Source organism: Vombatus ursinus, unplaced genomic scaffold, assembly GCF_900497805.2.
Source record: "Vombatus ursinus unplaced genomic scaffold, bare-nosed wombat genome assembly UNPS02014773.1, whole genome shotgun sequence".
NCBI classification, from domain to species: Eukaryota; Metazoa; Chordata; class Mammalia; order Diprotodontia; family Vombatidae; genus Vombatus; species Vombatus ursinus.
Genome location: NW_020954551.1, coordinates 41,289,853 through 41,308,727, shown reverse-complemented (window position 1 = coordinate 41,308,727; position 18,875 = coordinate 41,289,853). Strand labels below are relative to the sequence as shown.

The 18,875-nt window shown below is 42.1% G+C and overlaps 1 protein-coding gene across 3 annotated transcripts in view; it reads right to left on the bottom strand.

Annotated features, from left to right (window-relative positions):
* Positions 1-18,875, bottom strand: part of CHCHD6 (coiled-coil-helix-coiled-coil-helix domain containing 6) — a 298,780-nt gene that overhangs the window by 3,603 nt on the left and 276,302 nt on the right. Inside the window, exon 7 of one of the 3 annotated variants that reach the window (XM_027863901.1) lies at positions 3,208-3,343. The exons of the other annotated variants lie outside the window; for them this stretch is intronic. Coding sequence (XP_027719702.1) covers positions 3,208-3,343 — 136 coding nt within the window. The remainder of the gene's footprint in view (positions 1-3,207; positions 3,344-18,875) is intronic. 3 annotated transcript variants of the gene reach the window in all.

The following is an 18,875-nucleotide window of genomic DNA, read 5'->3' as shown; positions in this document are numbered from 1 at the left end:
TTTGGATCCTGAGACTGTGAAGGAATTAGGTCTAACATGCATTCCCCACACACTATACTCTCAAACTCAGTTGGATCCTTCACTGGCCTCTGCTGTTGCCAGTTGTTTAGCCTCCAATTTACTCTTTAATAACATTGGGGGTGGGAAAGGGTGGGGGGAGATAGGCCTGGCAGCTTCCCAGCACCTCTCTTGGGCAGGCTGGCTGTAGAAAGCAGGCTGAAGTTTAATGCAATCTGTCTTCTTTCATAATCACATTTTGCCTGTACTTGGTGCAATAAAGACGTATTGGTAAATGTGTTTGCTAAAGATATACTCTGCTAGGGGGAAAAAAGTCAACACTCCACTCCTCCCCAAATGCTGCCCCAATCCCCCAAAGCTAAAAGCCTGATTTGTAGAAGGGAGAGAAGAAAAATGCCCAATGCTGGGGGATAGGACTAGAGACAGCTGGACAGTAGCATCCCTTAGCATAGCATTTCCCCAAATAAGAAATCAGGTATGCCAAGAATTAGTTAGGCACTTGAAATATCCTATAGGTCTAGGGATTGGGGGGAGGGGAGGATGGGAGGTGGGAGGAGAAAGCTTCTAATTAAAGTTTTAAGCTTGCTGATTTGCAGACATACAAAGACCTTCTTGGTAAATAGGAAGGATAAAAAAAAAAATTCCACCAGGACTTACACCATTTGGTCTAATACAGCCTGACAATTTTCCCCATCTCCGTCTGTTGAAGATTCTTCAGGGATGGTTGGCAGCTTGCTTCATGTTAGACTTAAAATTAAGCAAATGATTCCACCCTTAGTAGGAGAGAAAACAGCCTCTCTCCATCCTTAGCTTCTTTACCTTTGGAGGCTCAGAGCGCTCCACTCTCCGCCTCCTTTGGAACCTCAGAAGTTCTGTCTCTGATGGTGCCATGAGACAGCCATCCCCTACTTCCAAGGAGATGAACAGTGAGAGGTCAATGCTGGGCTGAAGTATATTCCCTGGCCTGGGTGGTATACAACATTTCCATGAGGACTGCTCTACTCTAGGAAAGATTCAGGGGGCATGAGTTGAACTGGGCCTTTATAAGGGCCCTGACATACCCCAGCTCCCTCAAAACCTATCTCAATTTGGTTCCTGTGGCCTTTGAACTCTAGGGGGACTATATTCCAGGCACCTGTCTCTCAACATTTACCTAAAACTCAGTTGGAGGGAAACCTTTTGGCTGCTGGACAGAGACAGCTACAGATATGAACCTTGAGGTGCAAGGACTTGCTTCAGCCGAGAACTGCTCTGACCTTGGTTACCACATGTAATCCCACAAAGCAGCTGGCTCTCTGGATTTAGAAAATGGGCTTATCTGTGGGGAAGAGAAGTGAGCCCTCACCCTTTATCAATGCACTGATGCAAGAATGAAAATCCTCTTTTTTAAAAACTAACTCTAAGAGCTTTTCATCTAAGATAGCAAGTGGAAGCCAAAGATCTTTGGTGAGCACAAATGTCCACCAAGTCAGGAAGGGATGGGACACAGGGGAAGTGGCAGGCCCTCAGGGAGAAGAAAAAGACAGAGGGGAGACAGGTCTTTGTTTGATAAGACAGAAAGAGAAGGGGTCTGGCAGGAGTAAAATCTTTTGAATAAATTCGGTATATTAAGTAGTGGCAAATATCAAAAAAGATGACAAGGGACTGCCTAAGCTACAGAAATTTCATCCCTTTATACTTCATAAGTTGTTTGCTGCTCAGACAACTAGAGTATTCTGGTTACCTGGAAAGGGAATGTGTTTAAGTCAGGCTTATACAGGTTAAAACAGGGGTGGGGGACCTGTGGTCTTGAGGCCATATGTGGCCCTCTAGGTCCTCAAGTGTGGCCCTTCGACTGAATCCAAACTTCACAGAACAAATCCCCTTAATAAAAGGATTTGTCTTATAAAACTTGGACTTAGTCAAAAGGCCACACTTGAGGACCTAGAAGGCCACATGTTCCCCACCCCTGGGTTAAAATAATGCCTTGACTGGACCTGAAATCCATATAGAAATCAAAATCTTGGTCTTAAATCTCATTCTCCTCCTCTGATAAGCACCCTGTGGAGAACCTCTTCTTGTTCTAAGAGGATGCCCAGAACTGCTTCCCAGCTAGCCCTATGCTTCATTTCCAGCCCGGTGTCTCTGATGCAGGAAGGAGTTGGCTTTCTGAGTCTGGGCTTTGTAGAATTGCTCTCCTGCTGGCCTAGATGTAGCAGAGGAACAGAGTCTAACACAGAGGCGATATAGAACCCTGAGGAATGGGCTGCCATCCTTGGCAATTCTCTGACCTTGTGTTTCCCTCTAGCACCCACCAAGACTAGGCTTTCACTCTATCTTAAGGGTATCCTCTGAGGTCTTAGCAGGTGTCTCTGATCTCTTGATCGTGATCAAGTACTCAACACTTACATAGTGTGCTATTTATTGCCTCCCACAAAGTCCCACTTCCCAGGTCCAAAATACTAATAAGCTATAAGGGAGTCTCTGGGACCCAAGGTTATTTGAAAAGCTAGCCTGAATAATCCACTGGCTGTAAGGATGGTGGGTGGTAGGGGGAGGATGACCGAAGGCTGCTGATCACTGGCATTTTATAGCCTTGGGGACTTAACGGCACTTTAGGCCAGATGGAAGAACCTACAGATTGGAGGTGGGGGGGAGTGTGGTTAGAGAATGATTTGACATTTTCTGTAGGGTATGGTGAGAAGGTATTAAGCTCAAAATTGCTGGAAATGGTCACCTTAATTTCTCCATTAGCTTTCCACTAATTCCCTCTCTCCTTATAACACAATTCTTCAGTAGCGGCTTCCTTTCTCAATTTCCATGGCCACAGACATTATTTTAATCATAGGAGTCACAGAGACCATCTTGTTCAACCTACCCATTTTATAGATGAAGAAAAGAGTTACTCAGTTGAGATCAAATAAGTAGTCAAGTAGCAGAAATGGGATTTAAGCCCAGGGTTTTTGACTCTAAATCCAATGTTCTTATAGTATGCTCAACTCCCTCTTTATCTTGAGGCTTCTTCATACAAAAAGGTTGAGGATCCTCTCATTAGGATCTGGGCAGAGAAGAGACAGGACCATCCCCCAAGAGGAATGATGAGGAGATAGGGAAGGGCAGAGCTAGAAGGGAAGTATCAGACTACATGCAGTGAGTGGTGGGAGAGTCTGAGGAAGAGGGCAAGAAAGGAGTGCAAGGAGCTAGGTGTACCTTCTGGGCAGTGCTCACGCAGTGTTGGTAGGCCTTGACCAGGTCAGAGCACTTAAGTACCTCCCGAAGGTTGTCTCGGTAGCAGCGAAGTATCTCCGACTGAAGGCCTGAGCACACAGGATCCACCCTTCGTGGTCTAGAGAAGAAACCAGGAAACAACCATGTCTAAATGGCTCTAGTGGTCTCTGTTGACTCCAGCCCTAAATGATGCATGGTGACACACAGGCAGGGCTTCACGGGGCCTCCTTCTTTTAGGAGCCCCACATCTCTCCCCAAATGAGCTGACATAAGACCAGTTTGCTGCAAATAGTTGGATAAAGGACTGTGACTTCTTCAATTCCTCTCTCTCTCTCTCTCTCTCTCTCTCTCTCTCTCTCTCTCTCTCTCCCTCCTCCCCTCCCTACTTTCCCTCTCTTTCCTCTTCCCTCTCTCTCCCTCCTCTGGAATGAAGCCAAGTCCATTTATGCAGAACCAAGTCTGTGGGTATCACCACCATGGTGGTAAAGGGAGAGAAAATACAAGCCATGAAGGTAGTAGGAGGGGAGCTGAGAGAGGTTCCCAAACCTTTAAATCTCATTAACACCATGATCAACACTAGTCTCCCACAGCAATATAAAGAGAATTGGAAACAATCGTTACTTCATTATTCCGGTGTGTCCTATTTTGGGTGCAGAGACCCAGGGCTGGCCTTATGAAAAGACTGGTATGACTGGGGGAGCAATGGACAAACTTTTGTTCCAAAATCTCTCCCGACAACTAATGAAAGCCTGTTGTCAGCAGAGGGACTTATTCAAAGACTCTATTAAGATACAAATATTGCTTGGAGGAAAAACCCTTCTCCAGGGGAGTTCCTAGTCTTCTTTGTATCCTGGACCCCTTTTGGGCAGCAGTCTGGGAAAGCCTATGGGCCCCTTCTCAGAATCAAGTTTTTAAATTCATAAAATAGAGGATTACAAAGGAAAACAAATTATCAAAATATTGAAAAAAACAAAGTTCATGAACCCCAGTTTTAGACTAAACTCCTGCTTTAGACAAAATTAACTAATCTTTAGGTAACATCTTGCTAACTGCAAAGAGATTGAACCCTAGTAGAGGCCCAGGAGGCAAAGCAGGGAGGGCCTGAAAAAGGAGGAAGGAGGAGACATCTAGGTCTGGCCCTAGATCAAGACAAAAAATTGCTGCGTCATGGTACCAGACACACCAGCTGCCACACTTAGTGTGGGTCTTCCCACATAACCTTGGCCTTGATTAGTGTCTGTCGCTGGTGTAAAGTCACATCTCATTTATTAAGTATCATCAGGCAATGAGCTATTGAATGATACTTTTTTTTTGATAACTGAAGATTATGTTTTGAATATCAAAATTAAGAACAACAACAAATACCATTTTTGGTGAATTTCCCTGACTTCTCAAATAAGGACTGAACATTTAATCTCTCTCTCTTTTTTTTTTTAATAGAAAAGTTTTTTAATTTGTAGCATCGGAGTAAGTTTTACAGAGGCAATCCAAGACTTCAAATCCACCAATTTAATAATGCTACAGTAGAGAATGAAAGGCAATTTGGCATAGTGGATAAAGGGCTGACCTCAGAGCCAGGAAAACCCCTAAATTTAGGTCTAGCTTCAGATACATACTGGCTGCGTGTCCCTGGGCAAGTTACTTAGTCGCTTAGTGTCTAGCCCAGTGTTGTCAAACTCAAATTAAAACAGAGTCACTAAACCATACATTAGAATCCCTGGAGGTCACATCTTGACTTACAAAAAACATTATTAACATTATCTATGTTCTACTGTATTTTTATTCTTTTTTAAAAATATTTCCCAATGAAATCTGAACCTGGTTCTGGGCTGCCCTTTGGAGGGCTGCATGTTTGGCACCTCTGCTCTAGACTATTCTCAAAGGCCACAAATTGCAGAGATTGGTACCGCTACCAGAATTGGTAGAGGAAGTTTCCTTACCTGGAAGTTGCCAGTCTAGTCTCTATCCCTAGGAACAAGGTATTGCTCTGTACTCTTTAGCATATTGTTCTTTGGTGAGACATTCAGATATTCCCCACAATGGAATTCCCAGTTGCTATGAAAGGTACCTGAGCAGTTTTCTTCCTTAAACATTTTTTAATTAATGCCTTTTATCTTTATGTCTTGGTCTTCCCTCCTCCCCCATTACCCCTTGTGGCAAAGATAGACAAAAAAAAATACATCTGATCCAAAGACCTCAGCTGACAATGGAGAGGACATTCTGTCCTGCATTAACTTTTTCTAAATGAATGTGTGTCCCAGGGGGCAGCCTGGTAGAGTGGGAAGAGCCCTGAAGCTCGTTCTGGTTCTGGCACTCATTACCTGAGCTGATGACCACCTCTTGAAGCCTTAGCTTCGTTTTCAACAAAACAGGAATAATCATACTCTCATTTCTTAATCTCACAGGGCTATTGTGAGGATCCAAAGTAAGGATAAATGACAGCCACCATCAACCTTATTATTATGAATACCAGTCTTCCCTCACTCCTCCACATGCTTTAGAGCACTACCCAAGCGACCTTCATAATGCATGGCTCTCATCACATCACACTTCTACTCAAAACCTTTCAATGGCTCCCTATTGCTTAAAGAATGAAGTAAAAATTCCTCATTATGGTATTTAAGGCCTTCCACAATCTGTCTCAAGCCTTTCTTTTTTAGCCTTACCTCTTTTTATTCTCCCTCCCATATTCTACAAGCCAAACTTATTCCATCTCTGCCTTTACCTCAGTACTGCCTTCTATGCTGGGGTGACTAGCATGGATCCCTCCCCAGCTCTGCCATCTCCACCTACTGAACTTCTTCCTTTTCTTTAAAGCTCACACTGTATGCTTTAAGTCCCACCATGGGCACCTGTTTCCAATAGGACACTGGCAAATGGCTTAACCTCTCAGTGCCCTCAGGCAACTCTCAAAGACTACAAGTTTCCCAACAGCAGACTGAGTGTATTAGTAAAGGGAATTTCCTCACCAAGAACTCCTTATGAAATCGCAGGTATGGACTAAAAAATGTTAAACGTATTTGAATTTAAATTCTGTCTTGTATTTTCTATTATTTCTGTACTCTTTTGTCTCTCTCATAGACTACAGACTCACAGGAAGATATATCTTACTCAAAAGGAATATGGCAGGTAAATGGGAAGGCAGAAAGCAGAACATGATAGAGTCAGACTACAAACTCCTGAGGAGATTCAGGCAACCATTTTAGGCCTTGCCCAGACCATCCCCCATGCCTAGAATCCACCCCCTCCTCCCCCTACCACTCAAGAGGCCCTTGTTTGCTTCAAGACCAGCTCAAGCAACATCTTTTATATAGAGTCTTTCCAGATCCTCCCTAGTTACTACTGCCTGCCTCCTAACTTAATTACCTTATATTCATTTTGTATATACTGCACAATTATAACAATAATAACTACCATTTTAAAGACCTTTAAAGTTGCAAAGTGCAATATTATCTCATTTTATCCTCATTACAGCCCTGGGAAGCAGGTGCTATTATTACCCCCACTTTACAGAAGAGGAAATTGAGGCAGACAGAGGTTAAGTGACTTGCCCATGGTCACACAGTTACTAAATGTCTGAGGTTGGATTTGAATTCAAGTTACCTGACTCCAGGCACAGCATCCTATTCATTGGACTACACAGTTTCTCAGTATATACAACTGAATGTAAGCTCCTTGAAGGAATGGAATGTTTATATATATATATATATATTTGTCTTTGTAATGCCTAGCGTGGTGCCTTCAATACGGCCTTCTGCTTGTTGACCAGATGACTGATAAACAGAGGGGAAAAGCATAGTGAGAAGCTCACTTCAGTGAAACCCAACAGAGGCAGAAACTTAAGTGATATTTGTCATTTTCACATACTTGGCACTTGGTGAGAAGTGGGAAACTGATGAAGAGTTTGGGAAATAAGTCACAGTATTAATGATGATAACAATAATATCAATAATAATTGTAATAGCTTGCATTTATATAGTGCCTACTATGTGTCAGGTATTATGATACACACTTTAAAAATACTATTTCATTTGATCCTCACAATGACCCTGAGATGAAAATGCTATTATCACCCCTATTTTATAGATAAGAAAACTGAGGCAAACAGAGGTTAAGTGACTTGTCCAAGGTCACCTAAGCTAAGCTAAGCTTAGTGTTGGGAAGTGTTGGAGGCTGGATTTGCACTCAGGCTTACCCAACTCCAGGCCCAACACTCTGTGGCGCCGCCCCCCCCCCCCCCCAGTGGCCTTGCATAGAAGTATGATACAGTATTAATGGTGGAGGTTTCAGTATTTTGGACACCAACTGGAGTTCTCCCTCTGCCCAGGCAAAGCAGCTAATAATTTCTTTTCTTTCTGTTCTTCTCATCATCTCTTTTCTTCTTTTTCTCCTTCTTTCTTATTTTTACTGGACCTGTGATTTTAAGCACGTAGGGAGCTCCTGGTGGTAAGAACTTCCAATCTAGACCAACATCTCTGGAGTTTAAAGTCTCCAAGAGCCCTGAGAGGGCCAACAACTGTCCAGAGGTCATAAGGCCAGTATGTGTCAGAGATCTGGAGCTGAAGGCTTCATGATTTTGGGGCTGATCTCTAACCTTTATGGCAGTATGCCTCTTGATAATTTCTTAGTATGCTTTAATGATAATTTTATCCTTCAAAAGGTGGAAGAATCAATGAAGGAGTATTTATTTTGGATCTGATATTCACTCACAAAGAGGAATTGTTTAAAGATAGGGATGTGAATGCGCAGGAAACTCATCAGTCAATTAAATTTTTTTTCTTTTTGGTGAGGCGATTGGAGCTAAGTGACTTGCCCAGGGTCACACAGCTAGTAAGTGTTAAGTGTCTGAGGCTAGATTTGAACTCAGGTCCTCCTGACTCCAAGGCCAGAGCTCTATTCACCGAGCCACCTAGCTGCCCCCCAGCCAATTAAATTTTAAAAAGTCATGTAGAGAAGCCAGAAGCTAGGGGTGTAAAGGAGGATAATTACAAATGTATGGTGTAGTCCTGTAAGAACAGTGTCTGGGGTACTAGAACTCAGAATGAGCTGAGGCCGGTGAGGGGAGGGAAGGGTGACCCAATAGGTTTATTTAGGTGAAATGGGGAAAAGAGGTAATAAAAGAAGGACTACTGTTGTTGCTTAGGGTGGATGGAAGAATATGGCTGATGATGGAGTAACTTGCTCAGCTCTTACATTGCTTGTTTTCTCTGAAACGCATATGGTTAGGATTAGATAAGGCAGAACAAAAATAGTTACTAGGGAGTTGAAACCCAACATTAATACGGAGACAGTAACAATAAGAGCTGCTCTTGATTCACTTTGCTTCAATTCATTTCAATCCAATATGCACTAATTAAGCATTTACAATATTTAAGGCATCTTCTAGGTATTAGGCATACAAAGAAAAAAAAAGCCTTACCTCAAAGAGCTTACATTCTATTGGGGATGCCACATGCAAATAGATAAATAAAAGCATGATTATTTGAGGAGGGAGAGAGCACACATCACTAGGAGAGTGATGAGGTGGGGAGTAAGTGAGGAAGGGGTGCGTTTCAGGAATAGCCTTTGCCAAGGCATGGAGGTGGGAGACGGAAGGCTAAATGAGGGGAAAGGCAGGAGGTCAGCTGTGCCAGAACACAGACTATCTGAAGGGAAATAGGAAAAAATCAGTACAGAAGGACAGGCTGGAGCCAGACGGTGCACAGCTTTAGATCTAGGGGGAGGCATCTGCATTTTAATAGAGGAGTAATAGGGAATCACTAAAGATTCTTCAGCAGTGTGGGGACATGGTCAGCTTTGTGCTGTGTGGAAGACAGACTGGAGAGAAGACAGAATGGAAAAAGGAAGATCGATTAAGAGTATATGTAAATTGTTCAGATGGAGGCGAAGAGGCCTTGGAATAGGATGGCAGCCGTGGGACTGGAAAGAAGGGGGATTTATGCTAGAGATGTTGTGGAGATAGAAATGACAACACTTTCCAACTAATTAGACATAAGGGGATGAGGGAAGCAAAGTATCTAGAATGAATCCAAGTTTATGAACCAAGGTGGCACTATCTCTCTTTTTAAAATTTCCTACCTAACCAATTTTTATTTATTTTTAAATAGTTTTTTATTTTTTCTGAATTACATGTACAGACAATGTTTAGCATTTGGTTTTTAAAAATTTTGAGTTTCAAACTTCCTCCCTCCCTTCTTTAGCTCCCCCCTCCTTGACACAGTAAGATACTGGATATAGGTTATATATGTATAATCATGCAAAACATATTTCCATATTAGTTATATTGGGAAAGAAGACACAGACCAAAAGGAAAAAAAAACAACCTAGGTGGCACTCTTAATGGAAATCAGGAAGTCTGGAGAAGGAATGTATTTGGGGAGGAAGATAATGAGTTTTATTTTGGACATACTGAGTTAGAGATGTCTAGGAAACAGACAGGTGAAGGATCAAGTCACTAGACCGATGTGAACTACACTGCAGGATACTGGAAAAACAAGCAAATAGAGGGATAAATTGCAACACCTGAGTTCAACAATGAGCTGGATAAGTATAGGAAAGAAGAGATGGAGCTCATGGGAAAAAACTGGGTGTGTTAGTATACTGCAAATTCGATATGGGTCAGCAGTGTAACTTGGCTGCCAAAAAGCTGATGCGGTTTTAGGATGCACTGAAAACTACGGTTTTGATAATAAAGGGAAGATTTAGTGCTGGAAGGTGATGGCTCCACTGTATTTTGCCCTAGTTAGACCAAATCTGAAGTACTCTCAGTACATTTCTTGTAGTTTATGAAGAACACTGTTTTCCTAAATGTGTTTCTTATAGTGATAAATCTCTGTATACAACAGGGGCACAACTAAATAGTGCAGTGGACAGAGTGCTAGGCTTGGAATCAGGAAGACCTGAGTTCAAATATGACCTCAGACACTTATTAGCTTGTGTGACCCTGGGCAAGCCACTTAATATGTTTGCCGCAGTTTCCTTAGTTGTAAAATGGGGATGATAATAATGATAGCACCCACCTCCCTGGGCTGTTGTGAGAATCAAATGAAATAATAATTTGTAAAGTGCCTAGCACTTAGCTTGGCACATAGCAGGTGCTATGCTATATTATTATTATTGTTACATGTTGTTCCACCAATAGAATGCAAACTTCCTGTCGGTAGTGACTACTTAGTTTATGTTTTTGTATCTCCAAGGACCTAGCACAGTGTCTGGTACATAGTAGGTGCTTAAAAATGACTTGTGGAATGAATGAATTTTCAAATTAGGCCATGTGAAGAGCTGGGCAACAAGGATTGAAGACCACGCCACGTGAGGCTGAAATAAAGGAAGTAAGAAGTTTAGCCTATACAAGATTTGGGAAGGGTAGGATATGACAACCATCTGCAAGTTGGTGATATAAATGATTGTCATGAGTGATAGAGATGGCTTCCAATGTTCTACTTGGTCCAAGAGGACAGAATTAAGAGTAATTGGTCTAAGTTATAAAGAGGCAACTTTAGGCTCCATATGAAACTAAAAGGTGATATGGGGGCAGTGGGCAGAGGGTAGGCCTGACAGCCAAGAAGACCTGCTTCATGTCCTGCCTCTGACACACACTGGCTATGCTGTGTGCCTGGGGCCAGGCACTTAAAACTCTTACTGCCCTAAGTAACTTTTATGGACAGTGGGAAGGTGCTGCCCCCTCCACTGGCAGAGGGAGTTTCTTTATCTAGGAGTTCTCTGTATCAGTCAAATCAGTATAACCCCTATTATTGCTGTTAAGAACAAAACCTCCCTAACAATTAGGCACCTCCAAAACCAAAATGGAGATAGTGGGTTCCACTTCACAGACCACTTGCCCGAGGAGAATGCCCACTAGTGTAGGTGGCCAACAGTCTCTGGCTGAAGACCTGCCTCCTGAGGCAGCCTACTGCATTTCTGGAGAGCTTGACTGGTAGCAGGCTTTTCCTAACATCAAACCTAAATCTGCCTCTGCAACTCCTACCCACTGCTCTCTGTGGTAGGGAAAAAGTCTAATCCCATGGCAATGGCTGTAGGCCAGCTGTGGTATGTAAATGTAAGGCTGCTATTCTTGCGCTATAAAAAGGATGGATCTGACGAGTACAGGAAAGCATGGGAAGACATGTCTGAACTGCTGCAAAATGAAGTGAGCACTACAAGGACAGCAGCACACAGTGACTAAAATGATGTAAATGAAAAGAGAAATAAAAAAATGAAAATTGAGTGCTGAGAAATAATGATCCTGTTTGGTGCCAAAGGAAAGATACAAGGAAACACCTCCCTCTTTTCTTTGCAGATGTGGAGGGCTATGGATGCAGAATACTACCTACAATGCCAAAACTGGCCGATGTGCTGGTAGGTTTTGCTGAAGTTTTTTCCCCTCTTTTTTCATTCTTTATTAAGGGACCATGGAAGCATGAACAGAGTGGCAGGCAGTGTGGCACAGTGGTTAGAGAGCTGGCCTTGAAGTCAGGATAGGGGAAGTTCTGTCTCTGACACATACTGGCTTTGTCACCCTGGAAAAGTCACTGAATCTCTCAGTGCTCCTATTGACTTTCTCAGACTATAGATTTTGGTGAAGGTACAGACCTGCACTGTTAGAGGTGGTTTTTCTACCCCGTACCAAATGAAACCCAGGGTCTAGTTCCTATTCTTGCGAAAAGGGATTTCTTTCTGGGAGAGGAAGGTAGAGATTGAGAAATGCAGAGGACATTAAAATATATATGTGTGTGTATATATATATATATATATATCTCAATAACAATTAATTTTTTTAAAAGGAAGACGACTAATTTGAAAGTACTTCAAATATCTGAAGATGGATATCATATTTATCCCATGTCTTCTCTTGTCCAGACTAAACAGCCCTACTTTCTTCACCTAATCCAGATTTCAATTTCAAAATTCTTCACCATCTTTTCCTCCTTAGGATAACTCTCTAGCTAATTAATGTCTTTCCTAAAATTTCTAAATTGTAGTATCATCTAGCTGGCAATGACCCAATTTGGTTTACCTGTTGAACGATGCTCCAGGAAAAACTAAAATGTGTTGGAATTTATCCCCTAAACACAGGTATCTCTGTTGGGTCCAGAGGTAGAGTAGGCTTTTCCTCTGGCCTTTATCAGGACTGAGGGAAGGAGACAAAACGCCAAGTAAATGTCATTTGGTCTAAACCTCCTCCTCTTTCCCACCCCCTAGTAGCTGCTTTGCCTGTAAAAGACTTGGAATGGAGCAGAGAAGCTGAGAGCACAGATTTCATAATGAAGAGCTTTATAGCAAGGCGGCACTGCACCAGGAATCAAACCATTCATTAAAGTAGCCGAGTTCTGTCCAAACATAGCCCACCCCCAGCCCTAAAGCTCTGCAGTCCAGCTTTATAAAACATACTGGCCAAATCAAAGCTTTTAGAGACATTCAAGTCCTGCTAACAGCTTCTTTTCAAGAATACAAACAAATCCATCCACACTGTTGCAATCTCTCCAAAGGCTGAAATAAGTTCTGGATCCCTTCCTAAGTCAAGTTTCCCAAACAGCAGGCTTGAAGAAAAGTTTTTGTACCAGCCATGCATTAAGCTCTCAAAGGACCTAAGTGGCTATAGGGGGTACAAACACCAAGAAGGGTGTTCCAGATGCATCTGGAAACCCAAGATGGGGTTGGGGGCCTCACGATCTTCTTAAAAGATGTTACCAGTGATGAGGATTAGAGCTGAGAAGCAGAGGATATTCGGAAAGGGAAGAAAAGGACTTCCTGTGATTTGTTGAACTGATTTTAAGGAGTAGGTCCTTCGTGCCATACTTCCCTCTCTACCAAATTAATTCCCACCCATGCTTCAAGGCTCAGCTGAAAACCTAAGTTCTCTAGTTCTACATACCAGGAGAAAATAAAGCAACAGCTAGACTAATACTGAATAATAAGACATAAAATCACAGTTTACATTTCTGTATGAAATTATAGATAACTGAAGCAAAAGAATTCCAATTATTTGGACTGACAATAACAATTTTTCACTTTATGATCTATGTGTAGATTCAGTATCTTTGTCTATGTAAAAAGCAGAGCATATGCGCTTGTATGTTTTAAACTCATAAACTATTAATGGCCCAAGTTATTTTTCAAGGAATATCAATAACTTAAGATTCTGAAAAAAGGTACTGCTAAAGTCTTAATAGTCTCCTAATCAACTCAATGAGGTTTTTTAAGTTCTTAAAATAAATGAAGCTGTAACTTTGAATTAGCGACAAACTCAAGTTAAAAACACACAACAGAAAACATAATGGTATAAAGTGAAATTTTTATAAGAATCCAACTTCATAGAGGAGTTTCCATGGAAGAAGTACTACCACTTTTTCTCCATGAAGCCTTCCTTCCTCTGCCCAATTGAAGGTGACCTCCCTTTTATTTCTTCTATTACTTTGTGTCTAGTTCCCTTTCCTTGCTCTTATCACTGCTATCCTTCACATCTTACTTATTTGTACTCATTACCTACGATTATATTGTAAACTCCTCAGAGGTAAATCACTTGCCCTATTTTTGATCTTGTTATCCCTGATGGCTAGCATAATATCTTGCACAGAAAATACTCAATGAAACAAAGTATAGCAGTCCCTCTGGATCGCTCCCAACAGGAACTTCAGGTTTCATCCTCAGAGAGCAGCTACTATTTTTTTGAATCCTAGGAATACTCCTATGGACTTGTACTCCTAACACTATAGCTTCACAAGCCCCATTGTAGTGGGGTCCATTAATAATCAGCCAGTAGACAAAACGAGCTCCTAGCAAAGGCATTTACTAAGATGTCATAGTACAAACAATAGCTACAACATATCCCGTCCTCCAAACCTAGGGTATACTCTCCCATAAATACACTCAGTGTCCATAGGAAGATAGGCTCAAACTTCAGAGTACAATGATAGTGAGGAACACGTGTAGGAGCACATACTTGTGGCAAAAGCAACTCATAATGACTGGTAATGCTGAGGCTAAATGTCCTTTCTCTCTTCATATAGTTCCCCTTGGGTGAAGTCTCTGCTAGGAAGGGGGGTGTCCAGCTGGGTTCTTAAGGTATGTTCCCCTTCCTGGCTCTCTTCAATGTTACCAGGGATCTTGATTTCTGAGGCTGCTACCTACTCCAGGGGACTACTGTTTTTCTATCCATGTCTCTCTGGAATGTGTGCCTTTGCTTCCTTAATTGGACTACAAGATCTCTTGAACCAACAAATTCTTGAATTGCTAGATGGAGTGTCTCCCTCTGAGCAATTTGATACTAGATGGATGATGGTAGAGGGGACAGAAGTCCCCTCCTTCTTCCTTCCGCAAAATGATCCCAATCTTGCCCATCCTTGAACCTGTTTAAAGGCCTGCAAAGGCATGTCTATTTTTTGCCTGTCTAATGAGATTGCTCCCTTTAATTTCATTAGAGAAAAGTGTTCGCACATGATAAAAGGATTACAGTTAGTTTTCCACTCTGTTAACACCCTGTGATTACATTTTGGGATTTCTGGTCTGAGAGGTCAAAAATCAACTTGCCTACAAAAGTAAGAAATAAAGGTAGGAGGGAAAGTAGAAAGGTTTCAGGCAAAGCCCATTGATAAGACATTGCTGCTAGCATCATTCACCAAAGGGAATCAAAGGGTTATGTGTATGGCAATAGTGTTTAGTTCAATACCCATACTTGGCCCTAAAGTCCCTGATATTGTACTGCTTAAAATGAAAACATTATGGTTTATAATAGTTTTCCCCAACAGGGGTTTGTAGATGAGCATAATTCATCAAACTTCTTAAAAATCTATAAACTTAAAAAAGGACTTCTTTTCCTATCTTGGTTCTGAATGTATCAAACTGAAGGTGAAAAAATAAATCAGTCCACATTAGAAAATACAGATATTTTTCTGGCCTGAGGTACTGTTTGGCTTGGAGAATATCGCTTGATATATAAGGAACCACAGTCAGAAGATGAGTACCTTAAGTAGTTTTTCTTGTAGGAGTGACAGTTTGTGCTTAGTTATCCACTCCTGTCCAGTGACTAACAGCCTGTATTTGTGGCAGGACTAGCTAGGGTTAGGGATGTTACTGGGCCACTGGACAGAGGTTTTCTTTGGAATGAACATATGACCTCATTAGTACCATGTTCTAACCCAGTGTGGCTTACCCACACAAGTGGGTAACTAGTTCTCATTTCTCAATTATGTAAATAGGGGGCAGTTAGTAGTATAGTATTAGGGAGAAATGTTTCAATTCCATTGCCCTGCCTGAAATGTCCAGGTGCCTGCTCTGTCACTTCTAAAATTCCTCTTCCCTTTCCTAGAAGCACTGATTTCATGGTAAATGGCATGTTCAGAACCAAATTATTTTTACCTCTCTTAATCATCAGTTGATAAAATGGATGCTAAGCCCCACTTCCTGAGTTGTAAACCAGAAGTGGGAGGAGAAACGTGAAGGTGGTGGAAAATATGGCTAGGAACAAGTTCTATGGATAGGCCATGCCAAGCCAAGAAGGAAGGGTAGCTTAAAGCCTGGCCATGGGGCAGCTAGGTGGCACAGTGGATAGAGCACTGGCCCTGGAGTCAGGAGGACCCGAGTCCAAATCCGGCTTCAGACCAAACACTTGACACTTACTAGCTGTGTGACCCTGGGCAAGTCACTTAATCCCAACTGCCTAAAAATTAAAAAAAAAAAAAAGCCTGGCCCCCAGTCAGGGGGTAGAGATTATATAGAAGTTGTGCCAGGTCAAGACAGAACAGGGGGTCAAATATAGCTAAGCAGTCAGAACCACAGATGCAGATATAATACATGGAAGACACAAAAATCGAGGGAATGGCTACTCTAAAGAGGAAGCTTCTTACATTCTCCTGTTGCAATAGAACTCAATTGATTTGTTAGGGTCTGGACAGGTTGAGGTGACTAAATGAAACAACTCTGTTAAACTAGGCAATAGGAGGTAGCTAGGTGGTGCAGTGGATACAGCACCAGGTCTGAAGTCAGGAAGATCTCAGTTCCAGTCCGGCCTTAGACATTTACTAGCTGTGTGACCCTCACCTCTGTTTGCCTTAATTCACTGGAGAAGGAAATGGCAAACCATTTCCTTTGGCCAGAAAACCCCAAGGACAGCATGGTCCATGGGGTCATGGAGAGTCACAAACACACGACTGAATACCACCACCAAACTAGCCCGACTGGCAGATTCTGAGAGGGACATTCTATTCCACTACAGAAAATCTCTAAATTTCTCTATGCCCTGCTTCCCTTTCTCTTTCCTCATTTCATTCCTTGCTATTACTCAGGTATTAGCCAGTTGCTATAAAACTGATCTTCCTAAAATTCAAGTCTGACCATGTTTACCCCTATTCAATCAATTCCAGTGGCTTCCTATTGCCTTAAGGATCAGATACAAAACTCTCTAATCTGGTTTTTAAAACCCTTCCCAACCTTGCTCCTTCCTATCTTTCTATTATTCATATACTTTACTCTCCCTCACATACTCAGTGATCTAGTGACACTGGTTTCCATGCTGTTCCTTGAATGAGACATTCCATCTTTAGACTGCTGGCATTTTCACTGGCTGTACCCCTAATGCTGGAACTCTCTCCCCTCCTCATCTCTGTCTATCCTCCCTGACTTCCTTTCAAAATCTCAGCTAAAGTCTCACTTTCTATAAGGAGCCTTTCTCAATCTTCCTTAATCTTAGAGCTTTCCCTTTGAGATTATCTCCAATTTACTCTGTCTATTTCTTATTTGAACATAGTTTACATGCTGTTTCCCCAAATAGACTATGAGTTCCTTGACTGCAGGGCATGTCTTTTGCTTTTCTTTGTACCCCCAGCACTTAGCACAGTGCCTGACACATAGTAGGCACTTAATAAATGCTTACTGACTTACTCCTTTTGTCTAAAACATCTCCAAAAATATCCGAATTCTTGTCACAGATTCTGCCTGCTCCATTATCTTTGGAAAATCCTATAACTACATACCTTCCACATGGTGCTGAAATGATCTACACTTTAGTTTTGATAGGCCAGCATATTCCCCTGATATCATGATAAATCAAAGGTTTCCTCTGCTTGGCGAATAGGTCAAAATTGGAAAAGATGAATATGAACAAGTCATATGTGAGTCAGGTCCAGGAGTCAAAGAGAGACGGGTTAAAACCTGGCCACCAGGTCTCAGATGGTCCCAATCTAGAACTGCTCTCATGTCCACTCTAGTCACAGAAAGGATGGCCCTCTGAGTGAGAGATTATTCTGGGTTTCCTGAAGGGATTCAAACTCCAGAGTGCAGCACGATGGAATTCACCCACTCACTACCCATATGGCTGAAGGGGAGCAATAGTATACGTGTGTGTCAAGTGTTTTGACCAGTCTTTAAACTTGGTCCATCAGTCACTCTTAGTACACTGCCTATAACTGAAGGTGCTAAGCTTTAGAGCAGGATGGGCAAGTATTACATAATTCTTACTATAAAAGAACATCTAGTCAGAAAGGTAGGCTTGGAGGATTTAGCGATGGAAGAATCCCCAAAGATAACCTGGTAAAACTTCATTTTGCAGAAGGGGATACTGGGGCTTAGAGGGGGAAATGACTTGCCCAAAGCCATACAAGTAATAAACAGCATAGCCAAAATTTAAAACTAGGGTCTTGCTCCAACCAGTACTCTTTTCATCATGCTGCTTCCTTTCTAGTTCTAAATCCTATGAGGTTTGCCCTTTAGCAACTCAGGATTAAGATTAATTCCCCAGACCCAGCATTCTGTAACCACATCCCAGGCACAGTTCTGTAAGCCCTGGGATGAACCTGGGATTTAGAGGGACACAGGGATATCCCACAGTTGACTTAGGACAGTTGGTACAAAGTCAGATGGTACCCAGTCAGGTTTCATGGATCCCTGTTGTACAGCAGACTGAGGTTGAGAATTGCTAGAATATGATAAAGCCATCACCTAACCCTTAGGCACTCAATCACAGCAGGCCTTAACTAGTCCTGTATTGCACTTTGGGAAAAACTTGGATTAGAGTATTTGATATTCTTGAAACAAGAGTAGTTGGTATTCCTGATGACAGGGATACTGTGAAGTGAACCTTAGCAGGCTGCAGACTGAAAGACAGAGATGAAGATAAACAACCCAGGTATTTGGTTTAGCTTTGTTCTTTTCAAGGACAAAGCGCAAATCAGCCTGTGACTAGCTGGCCCTTTCTTTCATCTCTGCAGTTTGTGGGCAAGCTCCTGAAACCGCAGATAGAAATTTGCTGGAATAACTCACCTGGAACAGGCAACAGCTACCTTCTCTTGTGTCAAGAGACAGGGCAGCTTGCAGATCCATCTTGGAAGACCCAAGGAGGCAAAAACAATAGACCCTTTCAAAGAGAAAAAGAAGTTTCCAACTCAGCAGCCACCTTCTCTCCCTTCTCTTTGGAGATTTCAAAGATAAATCAGTATGAAATACCAGACAATCACTAGGTAGGCAGACAAGAACATTGCCTCTATCTGCCACTGATTCACCACTCAAGTTTGTAATGTGTGAGCCAATACAGTGACTGAATTTCAATTAGTCACTTTTGTCCCAAACAAGGACTATAGTCCTTTTGAGTAAGTTTCCTCTAATGTAAGAGATTTCAGGAAAGTGATGATTAAGAGCACAGGAGGCACAGTAATTTG